General features: G+C 40.3%; 1 protein-coding gene across 2 annotated transcripts in view; it reads left to right on the top strand.

The window, feature by feature from the left end:
- Positions 1-656: 656 nt before the first annotated feature.
- LOC6611500 overlaps positions 657-14562 on the top strand; it is a 58751-nt gene continuing 44845 nt past the window's right edge. For both annotated transcript variants that reach the window (XM_032724782.1, XM_032724776.1), the window contains exon 1: positions 657-2793. In XM_032724782.1, the coding sequence (XP_032580673.1) occupies positions 1615-2793 (1179 nt within the window). In that variant the 5' untranslated portion in view covers positions 657-1614. The remainder of the gene's footprint in view (positions 2794-14562) is intronic.

Genomic DNA, 14562 nt, shown 5'->3' with positions numbered 1-14562 from the left:
TGAAGATGATTGCTGCACTAAGGAAAAATATATTACATTATACTTTTTAGTAAAAACTGCACATTGCAGTTAAATTAACTAGCCAGTTATTTGAAGGTAGGTAGTAAGGTAGTAAAATTTTTGTTAAATATTTTTAGGGTTGATCTCAAGATATTTGTGTTCATTATTCACTAAGGAAAAATATATTACATTATACTTTTTAGTAAAAACTGCACATTGCAGTTAAATTAACTAGCCAGTTATTTGAAGGTAGGTAGTAAGGTAGTAAAATTTTTGTTAAATATTTTTAGGGTTGATCTTAAGATATTTGTGTTCATTATTCTTAAAGTATCCTTTTCATTTTGTAGAAGTGTACTCCTTACAGAAGTTCCAGATTGTGTGGGAGATTGCTGACATTTTATTTTATGACGCTACATGCACAATGTCGACTGAAATTATATTCTGCCTCTTAAACTGGTTAGACTAACGAATTTCCAGTCTGATCAGTCGGATTGGTAATAGATTTTGTCGCAGTTTTCAGTTTCCCGCTGTCGCCTCATGTTGCTGGCCTCATGTTGCGACTAGATGCTCTTTTGTGGATCGCAACATGTGTTGCCAATGCGCATCTGCCGCGACTGAAATCCATACGGAATCCGTGTGTCAGTCGTTATCTGAACGTCGGGAACTGTGGATTTGTACGCCCCTCCGTGGAGCCTCGCGATCTGAAACTAACATTTACCGGAGCCAAGCGGAAGTGCCATATCTCTGTATATTCCTATGGAACTTCGCCATCTGGCACTGGAAATCAAAACAAACAAATCATTGCACAAACAAGCGCTAAAGCATTGCACATACAGATATATACTCCGGAGATATATACTCGGATGTGCGTGAGTGGATTGGTGGGTGTGTTTTTCTTGCCTCTTGGCACCGCGTCAAAAGTCGCGCGCGGATTCTGCGGCGGATTTATGACCGCGGTAATTGGTTAAAGCTAAGAATTTAATAACCATTAAATCATTGAGTGTGTGAACAAATTGGAAAAAGATCAAAGGAAAAAGAATAAAGAATATTATGATTAGTTATGAAGTGCTTGTATTTTGAAATACAATTGAATACGACAATAAAAAAAAGATAAATAATAAATAAATTGACGTCGCGGTATATTGACATACATATTAAAATTAAAAAAATATTAATACTTAAATGAATATAAGTTTCAAGGAATCTCACACAGCGCATAAATAAAGCTATAAATGCAATGGTATAATAAACAAAGACCCCGAGTAATATTTTAATGATATTAAAACATTACTTACAGTAAAACATTTTTTACGAGAACAATTAAAATTCCATTTACAAAAAATTAACGTCTTAATTCCAACTGTGAACAATTAATATTCCATTTTAAGCCGGTAATAACGAATTATTTTAACTTTCAACAAGTGTCAAAACAAAAAGTGGCAATATTAATTGCGTATTGTGGGACAAAGGGAAATGATTTAAACAAGACAAACGACAAAGGCAAGTGCCAACAAACGCGTGTGAAAAATATCGATACAAAGAGCAGAGTATTTCCAGCAAAAAGGCCAACATAAAACAATAAAATCCCCGCGGCGAAACGCAACGATCTTCAAAATGCATTGGCTAGTTCTGATACTAGTGCCCCTCGTGTGGGCCAACAGCAGTGATCTAAAGGGAGCACCTGTGATGACCACAGTAGCACCCAATGGGGGTCATCGAAGTCCCCATCAACAGCAGAGATTGCAGCAATTGCAGGAGGCGCAGCAACTGGAGGCCCATCAGCAGCACCATCATCATTTGCGGCACGAACAGCATCTGCGGGCCGAGTTGGAGGGGAACCACCAGCCGCCGATCGAGGATCTCGAGAAGAAGGCCTTCCTCGATCCCCAATTGCCCATGCAGCAGCACCACTTGCGTCATCACAATCGTCATCATGCGAGCTGGGAGCAGCGGGTGTTTCCCTCGCTGCGTCATCAGCAGCACCGATTGTCCATCGGACCGAGCACGGCCAAGAACCTAATGACCACCGAGGCACCCACAACCGTACACCATGGCCTGATCTCCAATCACAGTCGCTATTTCGACAGGGACGGCATCTTTCCATCCTGGGCTGAGCCCCGAACCACCAGAGGACCCAACTGGCGACAGGAGGTGGACTCGAGTGATTCCGACGAGGACAGCGATGAGGACGACGAAGATGACTACGATGAGTATGATGAGGACTCCGATAACTCGAATGGCGTTGACGAGGAACTGGCCCGACAAATGCCTAGATACTCACTATTCACACAGAAGTTGCCACACATCGATATGAAGGAACCCGATTACAATGCCTACGACCAGTCGGATGAACTGGACATAGTTTCGAGTAGTAATCACAACAGCAACAAGTATCCCAGCGTGGCCAATCCGCACGACAAGTCCGCTGGCAAGCGCAATATATTCGATTGGCTGTTCAAACATGATAGAGAAAAAGAGGCTGTTAAGAAGCCACACATCACAACTACTTCAACGACCACAACAACCTCAACAACCACCACAGTAAAGCCCACAATAATGCGCACCGAAAGGCCAAAACTGCAGTTGATTGATGCGAATCTAAAGAATGGCGGTGGCGAAGAGGACTACTCCAGTGAGGATTCGGACTCAGAGTCGGAGGAGGGCTTCTCCAACGAACAGTGGAACAAAATTGAGCACGAACACCATCTCAGGCAGCAGAAACACCAGAAGGAACTGCTGGCGATGCGCGAGAAGAGCAGGAATACCCCTCTCATAAGGAACATTGAGAATGAGGTGAGTCTGGCATTGCGCCCATTGTTCTCAATTCACTGATAAGTCTGCGGCATCCCGCCGATTTCATGATGTCATTAGCCATTGTTGTTGCTCTGACATTGCTCCATTATGTGGGATTTGGCCGTGTAGGTGCGGGGGGACTGTGGGGAGCCCCTGATAAGAGATTCCGTTCATAAACAGCCAGCGATAGTGATTGTGGCCACAAATGACCAACAGTCTTTTGGGGCCAGACTGTGATTCTGGTTTCGGTTTGGGTTTCGGTTTCACGTATGATTTTCATTTGTTGCTGATGGTTAGTCACGCCGAAAATCCGTCAGTAAACAAATAGATGTTCAAGTGCACTGAGGTATGGTATCTATGCTATCAAGATTGTCTCCAAATAAGAAGTATCTAAATATCTGAATCAGAATGGGTTACATTCTAAGTTGTGTTGCATTATTCCAGAACTCTCCCTTTCATTTCGTACCTAGAAAATTCTCGCAGTGTACTGCCATTACTCACCTCGACATAACGCACTGACCATGGCTAATGCCGTTTGCATTTTGGCTTACAACAAAAACATGTAGCTTTACTTTGTGTTTTGGTGCTCATGGCAAATGTTTACACAATGCGGCAAAGGTTAAGGGGGTTGAGTGTTGAGGGGGGGAGGGATGGTGAAGGAGGAGGGGAAAGGATAGCAGCTGGCTTTTGCCAATTCTGCACTTTTTGGCTGACCGCTCGCTATTCACCATGGCGGCCTGGCTAATTGAAACCAGTCAGAACGGCAAAGAAAATCAACAAAATGCAGCAACAATAACAATTAATTTGTTGCATTTGATTTGCACTTTTTGGATGCCATTCCATTATGTTTGCTTTGAGTGGGTTGTTGACAGAGGTTCTAGATTTTAGTATTGCCCCCCTTAATTGCATTTTCATGCGTCCCTTTGATCCCACGACCCAGAGGTCACTGTGTGTCCGTGCCACCCGACTTGGTGTAATTACCTTAAAAAGAACCAATTAAATTGGCCCAAAGCAAATAATGTTCGTCGATCTGACGGGGCAAATGAAAATACCCGGAGTCCGTCTGCTTTAGTTTGTTTTTAGTGTTTCCTGTTTATTTTTATTGGACCAGAATTTCGACTTTACTGCAGGGGACATTTGAGTTTAGTTGTCATTGAGGTGAGTTTTCATGCTAAGGTCCTTGAGGCATCGATGTCCTTAACTTTATATTAAGGAAAGTAAATTCAGTGAGTCTCAGAAATTTATTGCAAACCTTAGGTGAGAATTTAATTATATAAACTAGTTTTTGTATCAAATATGAATATCAAATTATTTTGTGCGAAAATGCCAATTTTCCAAGGCATAATAAATAAGAGCTATAATCCAGTGCAATAAAAATAATTTTGCGGCTTAATTTATGTTCTTAAATCCTTCACCATAAATTCGATGCTCCGTCGAAATTAATCCACCGCCGATAAAATTTTATTTAAAGCATTGTTGAAAACTTAAATATGAATTAAGTACGCAACATGCGTTGACTATTGTGTGTGCTTAAAGTGTAAATGCGGACTGCACTCGAAATATTGTTAACAGCTAAATAAACACTTGGCTAAAACAACGCGCTTAATAAGAGCAACAATAATTACAAAGCCCAACAACAATGCGCAGCTGCGTGTTAAACAACAGAAAAACACAAGGGTTGGAGGTTTTCCTTTCGTGGGTAGGAGAGGGGTGGGGGCGACAGGTGAATTGGCGTTGGCACATCAAAATAACAAGGCGCCACCGCCCCGCTTTTCCCCACCCAATTTTCCGGCTCTCTTTGGAACAATACAATTAACACATGTCTGCGGATGACGACGGCAACACCATAGCTGGTGTGTTCCATTTACCTTTGGCATTTTTTTTTTTTTTTGGCATTCCCCCCCAGCAGCCGGATGCACTGCATCCTTCCTTCCTTCCTACTTATGTTTTTTCGCCCCATGACATGTTAAATGGGAGCTTTCTGGCATGCCACCCAATAAACCCGGAGTCCACCTACCGTGTTAACATGCCACAGACTCAATCCAATTTACAATTTGCTCAACTTACCCCCACATTTAATTGGCAGCGCTTTTGTGGTTTTTATTTTATTCGAAATACTTTTTATTTCCGGTCTCAGTGCTCACTAATGAGTTCTTCAATGATACCTTTTCGTATAATTGTTAATTAACACGAATATTGCAGAAAATGAAAGCAATTTGCTTAAAAATTACACTACTTGTTTCTGGGCAAAGGAAAATCAATATGAAAGTGGATTTCTTACTTTCAGTGGCCATGCATTTTAAAGTTTGCAAACCCAATTCTTAATGCTCTTTCTCACTAGATCAAGGCATTTAAGCACTTATGATATGACTAGAGAATAAAAAATTCTTTTCAAACCTGAAATCCTTGTAATCCCTTAAACCAGTTCCGTTTGTTGCAAATGCAAAATGAGAGTAGAGCAAAAAGGATTTCCAATCCAAATAAAATGTTATCCTTTCAGTTTCGGTTTGCAGTTTGTTTTGACGTTGAAACAGATTAAATTTTGCAATGTGCAATGCAATTTTTGTAGGCCTTTGTTTGATGCTGCTGAAAGGTTTCCTGTGTTGTTGCAAAAAACGAAAGATTTCAGAGGCCTTGAAAGATTTTCCCTTCGCTCTTTTCCTTTTGGTTTTTGGCCCAAAACTTTTCCCAAGCCCAAATGCACATCCCTCATTTGGACCGCCCTCTATTTTACCACCCACTTTCCGAAAAGCTGTCAGAGCCACAAATGCTGTCACTACTTTTCCAGCTTTTCCATCTGCTGTTGTAGCATTTTCTGTTTGTAAGCTTTTAGCCGTCTTTCGTGGGCGTTCTATCCTATATTGCCGGCCTGTTTTTCTTCCTGTTGCTGCTGCTTCCGTCCTTTCTCTTAGCATTTCCAAGAAGAATCCACAGCGAGCTTGGCCTTTGTGCGGCGAATTGTCAGAAGCGGTTAAGGAGTGACATCTAAAACCACACACGTACAGTGAAGCCCCATTGTCCACGTTCGCCACCCGCCGACTCGACTGAAGCAACTGCTGCGGTTGCAACGACCTTGAAGTTCGAAAGCAGCGGGAGGCCCATAAAAGTGGTAACTACTATGGAGACAGGGCTTTCGAAGAGTAGTCAACCAAGGCAGTTACTGAACTAATACTTTTAAACTAACTTAAATACTCAGTTAATACTAACTGAAATACTATCTAAAAACATTAGATAGCATCAGATAGAAAAATTTGGATTTATCAAAATGTTATGTTGAACTATGTTGACTTAGTACGACTATTTCTTTCAGTGCACACACAAGCACATCCAGTTATCAGCTGAAATCAAACAAGAAATATTTATACTCATTAGGCTCAAGGAATCCATATTTACATTGCCATCTTGAATTGCAGTTGCTGACAAAGGAAAAGTCAAATTTAACTCATGTTGGCAATTAATTCCTTACCAATAAGAAAATGTTGGAAATGCAAGTTGGAACATAAATTTGGACAGACATGTCAGATTTTTCTGTCAAATGCTTTTTTAAAAAAAATTGTGTTTCAATTTGCTTCGAAAAATAAAATAATGAATAAATAAAATAATGTATTATTGTATATTTTTCGTTACTAATTACATTTTCTTGGTTGTATTAGAAGGTTCTTGAATTTTTTTGTATTTATTTCTGCTGGCTGTTACTGCCGATGACATTTTTCAGCTAATTTCCACTCCCAATTTATACATTTTCCTTTTTGGCCTGTTATTGGCAGTGCAATTTATTTCCACCTCTCTGTATCGCATTTTGTGATGTTTTATATTTTTGCTGCTGCTGTTTTTGCTCATGCCAGGGGCATTCATTAGTTGCTTTCTTACTGGAGGAGTTGTGAGTATATCATTTGGGGGGGAATTCTTAGCTTTTCACAAAGAAAATACTTGACTGCCTTCCAGCCCCTTTTGGTCATTAAAGTATCGCCCGTTCTTTGGACATTTTCCATTGCACAACTTGTGCTTATTGTCTCCAGATTGCTTCGTATTTGGGATTTTTGGCGGCTCTTGCCAGCCTTTTAAGCCAGCAAGGGTCTTGGCTTGCTCTGCTCTCACCATAATTTATAGCAGCTTCTAATATAAATTTCAAGAAATTATTTCCCCACTCTCTTCGGGAAACCGAAAAAAGCAATATAAATTCTCCCAACTAATTGGCAATGGTGCTGTTGTCTTTTTGCCGGGTGGCTTGTGCGAAGTTGCGAGTTCCAATGACTTTATTACACTGTTAAGATTACATATGTGCTGGGGCCTTATGCTTTTCTTCTCCACTTCCCCATCTATTTTCTTTTTCTTTCTGGTTTAAATGTTTCCATTGTGCCACACATGCTGCGCTGGAAATTCTTAGAATGCCGCGAAATCTTTAAGCGGCTTCGTCACTTTATAAATCATGCGTAGCACACTTACAACATGGGCCAAAATATTAGTATATACTTAGCATTTTATTTATAATACTTTTAAACTGGAATTAATGTAAGTAAAATAAAATTAAAAAATTTATTTTTAAACAATTTTTTTTATATATTTCCTGTTTTTTTTATTGTGTATAATTGCTAGTATGCCCACCGCATCTGTAAATATTCATACATGTAGAGTAGGGGGAGAAGGGCAATTTAGGGAGCGACAAAAGCAGTTTGTTAGTTAATCTGACAGAAAACGGTTTGTCAGTGGCAGAACGATATGTATCTTTGAATCTGTTGAATGCATTCGCCGTTTGCCTCCGTCTCTTTCTCCGCGCGTAGCCCCATCTCTTTCGGTGTGTCAGTGGGCTTTTTAGTTGCTAACCAAAGACACATGTGATGAGATGCCGACTTTGTGATTGATTTCGATGATGAGCTCGACGAAGAATTCATTGTAGTTCATTGAAATGCAAGGCTGAGCAGCCGCTTTAACCCATGGGTTGTTTTTGGGGTCAAGGTGGATGGATTCGCTTGGTGCGTTTACAGTTAGAGGAACCCTATTACGATCCGCGATCACGTTTGGCATGATTTAAGCTGCGAGCAAAGGCATAAATTCTTTATTACGTGACAAGAAGTTCTGGACAGTTCTTGGGACTTTTAGTTTATGGTTAATGCCAGTGTTTATATGGATGGAGTTGCGCTAGCTGCAATTGCCATATAACTTTATAAGTCTGACCCAAATCGAAGTGTCAAAAATAGACTTTATTGAAGTGGTAAATTGAGAGAATTTCGTTGAACATCAAGAATATGTGGAATGTGTAATGAAGTTGGTATATCTACATAAAGTGGAATGTAAGTAATTGGAAAATGCATTCCAAAAAGTTTTGAAAGTAATTTAATTTTATTAGATGAATTTATGATTTGTAACCCTTATTTATGTTTGCTTCTAAATTTTTCAATTTCAATTGATTATTGGTTGTCATTTTAAAAAGATTTATTGTATAAGCTTATTAACGCTAATGTCCTTAATTGAATCACTGCCCCATAACTCACCATCATAAATCTGCCTAATAATTATTTATTTACTTAAAATGTTGACATTTGGGCAATCACATTTCTATATTTCATTTATCCTGTCGCTGACACTCCTTTCATTCCCAGCTGATTAATGATCCGGATTTTTGTCACCTCAAATTGTTGTATTCACATTTTTATTAAAATGTTATTCTTTATGAGCAGGAACAGCTTTAAATCAAGCCATGTTATTCTGGTAATATTATAGCCACAAAAAACCCCACCCGAACGTGGAATTAGATTTTATTTCACGCAACACTTGCAAGTGACAAAATAAAAAATGCTGAAAATAACACGCTTGTCAAAGAGTCGCGTTGACGATAAATCATGACCAGCAAACGAAAATATTTTTTTTGACGCGTTTGTTGCAAGTCCATTGCGAAATGCTTGCCCTACAATTTCCGCCTCCACGTAACCGCCAGTTTCCCCTTTTCTAACCAAAAAAAAAAAAAAAGAAAAATAAATAACTAAATAAAAGCCGCAAAAGACAAATTGAAAGTCGTGTAAGCCGCTTTTTGAAAAAAGAGGGGTTACCCGGCAGAGAGGAAAGAGTCACGGTCACGCCTGTTATTCACAGCCCATTGAAATAAATAAAAAACTGTAACTAAACTGAACTATTGAACTGTAAACAGAAAACTAAAATACACCGAAAAAATGCAACATAGAAAAATGACCCAAAACAAAAAAGTTCATCTTTTCTGTGCCATGTACGGTAAAGCCTCTGTTGATCAACATGAATTTGAAAATTTTGTTAGCAACTAAGTGATTTTACTTAAAAATTCATAACCATTTCTAATTTACCAACTAAAAACCAACCCTTAAATCTTTTTATTTGTATATTCGTGATGGCTCGCTTTAGTGAAGTGTGACTGTACTTCTGCGATTGTGAGACCAAAAGTATCTGAAACCTATTTATGTGTGTGTCGGCGTGAGTTGTGCATTCTAATTCATCAATTGAACACATATAAATCAAAGCGGACTCTAAAAGGGAAATAAAGTTCGGGTTTTTAGGATCTAGAACCCGCTCGCTGTCACCTGCTGTGCTGCATTGTCCCACCTGAGCCTGATGTAAATGCATCATCTGCTTGATGTAATCGCTCCCACGCACGCACACACTCGTAAATCGAGTCCACAAAGGTCAAAGATGGCCTCGCAAATGTCTTTATTCGAAGTATATGTGGAAGTTGATGCATTGCCCGGCTGGTCATTAAAAATTAAACATAAATCTTTTCAGTCAGTCATGCCACTCTGGCGACCCTTCAGCCGTGTGAATGTGTGCTTTAGTATCTCTGCATGTATATGTGTTTGGGATCGCGCGTGGTATGTGTGTCAAAAGTCGCTGAAAATTGCAAACCCATTACCCACATGTATAAAGTATAAGAGCCACGATTACAGGCCAAGCCAAGGGAAAAACTCCGGCGAACAAGAACACACCCACCCAAAATGTGCTCGAGGTGTGTGTGTTTTTCAATGACAAGTGTCACAGAGTTTTCTTGCGCTGCACAGTGGGACAGAATCTTAAAAAACAAGGCAATATAATAATACATCTGTTAATAAATGCATAGAAATAAATCCTATTTAAAATTGATAATTTGAATTGCTTCAAAAAAAAAGCGTCTTTAATCAAATTGAGCATAATGTAAATAAATATATCTAAATTTAATTTGATGGCTAAATAAACATCATGGCACAGTGCTTAAACATTAGTTAGGTTGTCAGTTTAAAAACCCATGAAATTTATACAGTCATTTGCACATCAATGTGATTAATGTGCGGGTATTGTATTGGAAACGAATTCAAGACCACTGTGCATCTCAACTCATTTGGCATTACAAAAGTTGTCTGTTCAACAGCGAGTGGCACATAAAAATAGCCAAGTTTGGAAAAAGAAACCGAAAATTGTCATGCACTTTTTGACAGTTAAATCAATAAGCATAATTTTGGACCACGCCAGCATTGGGTTCCGCTGCACTCAGAATATCAAATAATGCAGCGTAATATTCATGATGGGGGGTCAGTTCACTCTTTCTGTCAGTTGGCAGGTTGAAAAAAATCTGCATTTGAATGCGATTTAATTAATGTCCGCGGCCATTGATGATGACGATGGGGATGACTCAATTTCTGGTCGCATTTAGGTATGCGATTGATCGTTGGGGCTTCAGTTTTGTGACTGGACATTAACCCATTGTGCGCGTTTGACACCACGTAAATCTCTTTTACAGGCGCGTCACAATTTATGACATTCGAAATTGTTGAATTGTTGAGAGACATCGAAGACGGTAAATTGAATGCCAATGCCAGGCTATCGTCAATAAATTGTCTAATTGTTTCGATTGGCATATGGTGGATTGAAAAGCCCAGTAGCAGACCCCCTGGTATCCCCCATATATGATTAATTTCTTCGATTTTTTCTCGTCTGTGAAATCGTTAGAAATTTCCAACGTCTCCAGTTGCACTCCGTTTGCATTATGCATGAGAAACGAGGTTCAGTGTCGGTGTCTTCAGTTCGCTCGGTTTGTTCGCTTGACATGCTGACAGTGCTTCAGTGCGTTTCATCAATATTTCATTTTCGGCATTTATAAGCGATTTCCTTTTATTACACAATTTTTTTTCGATTTTATTGGATTCCGATTGGGAACAATGCACTCGTGAGGTCTTAAAACGAGCATCACGACCATTAACTTCGCACTCGGAAGGTGTTTTATGTACCAGGGCTTATAACTGGCTTTCCACATGGGTGGGGTTTTCCCTTTTCGGACTGACAGACACTTTAACACTTTCGCTCTTCAATAAAACCAAATCCCTAATTCGATTTGTTTGGAAATCTCAAAGAGGCTTTGATTCCATAAAGCAGAACGCTTGAGTATTTTCAAAAACCCCACCCCAGCTAATCCAAATTAATTTATTGCTTTTGATTTCATTTCAAATTTCTAGACTTTTATTTCTGGCGGAACAAAGTCAAGGTTAATGGGTAGACTAAAAATAATTAGAAGCATTTTGTGAATATATGTTGTGCAAGATAATAAACATTATGAGTGATTCATAATTATTGCGTAAAATGATTGTGTCGTAGTATTCAAATGCTTTGAAAATTTGAAAATTTAATGATTTCCTTTTTAGCATGAATAATACGATTAAAGCCTCTTAACATATATAATTGGTTAATCAAGTTTTTCCCAAATCTAATCCTTGCTGAGCAGTAAAGATTTTGAGCTAATAATTCAAGAAATCAGCTAGATGAGCTTTAGTTTGATTAGGTTTAGTTCCCAGAACAGCTGTCCATAAATCAATCGGTCTTTCATCAGTCATTAAATCAGCCCGCCTGGCTCTTGCGAAGCCACAATTTGCATACTGCATCCTAATGCATCCCACTGCATATCCAGCAGCTACCTTTGTTGGCAGCCCCCGTTTGGAATCTCAACGGCGGTGCTCTGCACCTGCTGCTCACCGTCGAGCGCTTCATCAACCGCAAATCGGCCATCGCAAATGGCTGGAACATTGCGCCGAGACCCTCGAGGTCAGCTCATAAACTAAACGCTATCAAAAAGCCAAACGCTTGCTGGCTGGGTTAATCACTTCATCAACGTCCAAATCGCCAGCAAATCAACCAGAATGGATTGGTGGTGAGCAACGGGAGGCGGGTAAATGGATTCTAGAGTCGATGGCAAACAAATCTCGTAGTCATCAAAATCATTTTTTTATCTATACCCTAACTGAGGGTGCTATGAAATGTCCTATGATTTTGCATTGCCAAAAATCAGATATTTGCCTTTGAATTTAATTTAAAGTATAAAATTCCCAAGTTTTTTATTTCACATTAACCATATAATTTCCTATTTATACATATTTTTTCTGAAGAAAGAGTATTAGTTATTCCAGTTGCCTTGGCAGCTTCTCTTGGCTTTTTCACTTGCTGGTCGTGGCCTTCGTGTCCACCGCGGGGCAGTTTGCAACTGCCTGGCAGTCTGGAGTCTTCAGTCCGCACTCCGTGCACTCCAGACCGTGCTCTGAAGTCCGTGGTCTTCGACTTCGCCTTCATCTGCATCTGCATCTTCTAGTTAAAATCTCAGTGCTACGTGGCTCGAGGTTGGTTCGTGGTTGGCAGACAGACGGCGGTTGCCAACTAATAATTGCCAAAGGCCCGGGGGGAAAATGGTGGGCCAAGGGGCTTCGACTGGCAAACGAATTTGCACAAAGTTGCAAATCATTTGACAGGCGGTGGCTGCAACAAGATTTTCGCTCTGGCTTCGCTTTTTGTTGGCTTTTGCATTCCGCTGGCGCGTTTGTTTGTTTTGCACAAATCTTTGGCTGCTGTTGCCACTTTGATGATGTCATATGCAAATAAAAAAAAAATGCCATAACGAAAAGCCACCGACAGATGCCAAATTTTCGTAGCTAATCTCGGCCGGGGCATGGAAATGACAAAGGTGATGCTAATGGTGATGGATATGGCTGTTGATTATGTTCCCGCGATCGGAATGTTGTTGCCAATTGTTTGCCAGTGATTTATGCAAAATATTTGACTAATTCTTATCGCATTTTTCGAATCTCTTTGCAGGTGAGTTCTGTCTGTGACACTTTCGAGATTGATTTTTGGGTATGCCTAATGATTTGAATGTGGCATATGGTAACTTAAGTGAACAAAAGATTATCTCGGATTAACGGATTGCTGCTAAGATAGGCAAATATAAATACTTGTGTGCATTTTATCAAATATATAATTAGGATTTCTGAATCTATCTTATATGAAACAAAGTAGTGATTCTATGTATCCTACATCCTCGACCTCCCTCAAGGCTTGCATTGCAATCAACTTGGGTCTTGCACCATTGCCATTTGCCAGTAGAGGTTGGCAGTGAAGCGAGCTATGCAATTTGTAACTTGTTAAGAAGTGGAAAAGGGGAAAACTCAGTTCGAGCATGACTTTTCCCCCGCTCCAACCCCAACCCCTCCACCTGTTTGCTCCTTCAGCTGAGTGGACATATGCCTAACGACCCATTAGTCACGTCAAATCAGCGACACGAACAGCCGCAAGTGCGAAAACAAAGGAGAGACATCGCCCGGAAAAAACCAATAAAAACGGGAGGACAGAGCACTAGTAACGAAAACAATAAAGGCAAAGTGATCGTGACCAATTGTTGGCTTTCGGTCACTTGACCAACAATCAACATCCACAGCAGCAGTTGCAGCAGCAGCAACAGCAGCAGCAACAGCAGCAGCAACAGCAGCAGCAACATCAACAGACGTGCGACATCGTTTGGATATCTGCAAATATTTGCCCATGTTGACGAACTTGCGGCCACTTTCGCCCCTATCTGACCCAACCACCCACTTAACCCTCTGCTGCCTGCCGTCCTTCATTCCGGGCACTTTTGCGGCGGTAGGCAAAAAGCAGACCAAATGTGCATAGACCGTCCGTCAAGTGACCGCAAATGCTGCCAACACTGTGCGACTGCACAGAAATTTGGCCTGACCAGAAATATCCGTCTGGTTTTCCGGCTACTCGCCTTACTTCCGTTCACACTTAGAAAAAGGCTAACTAATTTACAAATTTATTTAAAAAATAGGAAGTAACTCAATCCTAAACAAATACTTTTGTAGAAAAAGATAAAGATATAGTATGGATATAGATATAGTATGGAGATATTTGTTGTTTCCGGGTAAGTGGCTAGCCCAAGAACATCTATATTATAAATTGGTATATAATTTCTCCCAGTGCACTGCCAACCTTTGTGTCCACCTGCAGGCCGCGTCGCTGGTTCTGTCTGCGTTCAGACACCTTGGTGCAAATATATATGTATATATTGTAATGGGACGTGACAGGTCGTATTTTATGCGCCTCTGATTCATCAGATGGTTCTTTATTGTCAGCTGGGGCGTTAAGAGAATTTAATTTATTTGCCACTTGCCATTGATTTGACAATTGAATTTGCGTATTAACGCCACGCCAGTTTCGCAGTTTCGAGTTTCCATTGCAGCTTATGCACACACAGCTCCGGGACACATGTGGCACATGCAAACGAGCACATTTCCCATTTGCGACGTCGCAGAAAAACAAACCACGGGCGAGATTCGAGATCGGAACAAGCTAAATCCATTTAGGGCGCGCAGCCGGCCAAACCAACCGAAAACCCGGAACTGCCATCCTTTTATCCTTTTTTTTCTGATTCCTGGACCTATCCCAATGCAGAAAAGCGTGCGCAGAGTGCAGAAAAACGAATTTCGGGCAAATATTCCGTCAGAAGCCGAAAAAAAA

The sequence above is a fragment of the Drosophila sechellia genome, chromosome 2L (assembly GCF_004382195.2).
Source record: "Drosophila sechellia strain sech25 chromosome 2L, ASM438219v1, whole genome shotgun sequence".
Taxonomy (NCBI): Eukaryota; Metazoa; Arthropoda; class Insecta; order Diptera; family Drosophilidae; genus Drosophila; species Drosophila sechellia.
The sequence above is the reverse complement of the archived record's forward strand: the minus strand, read 5'-3'. Positions and strand labels throughout refer to the sequence as shown.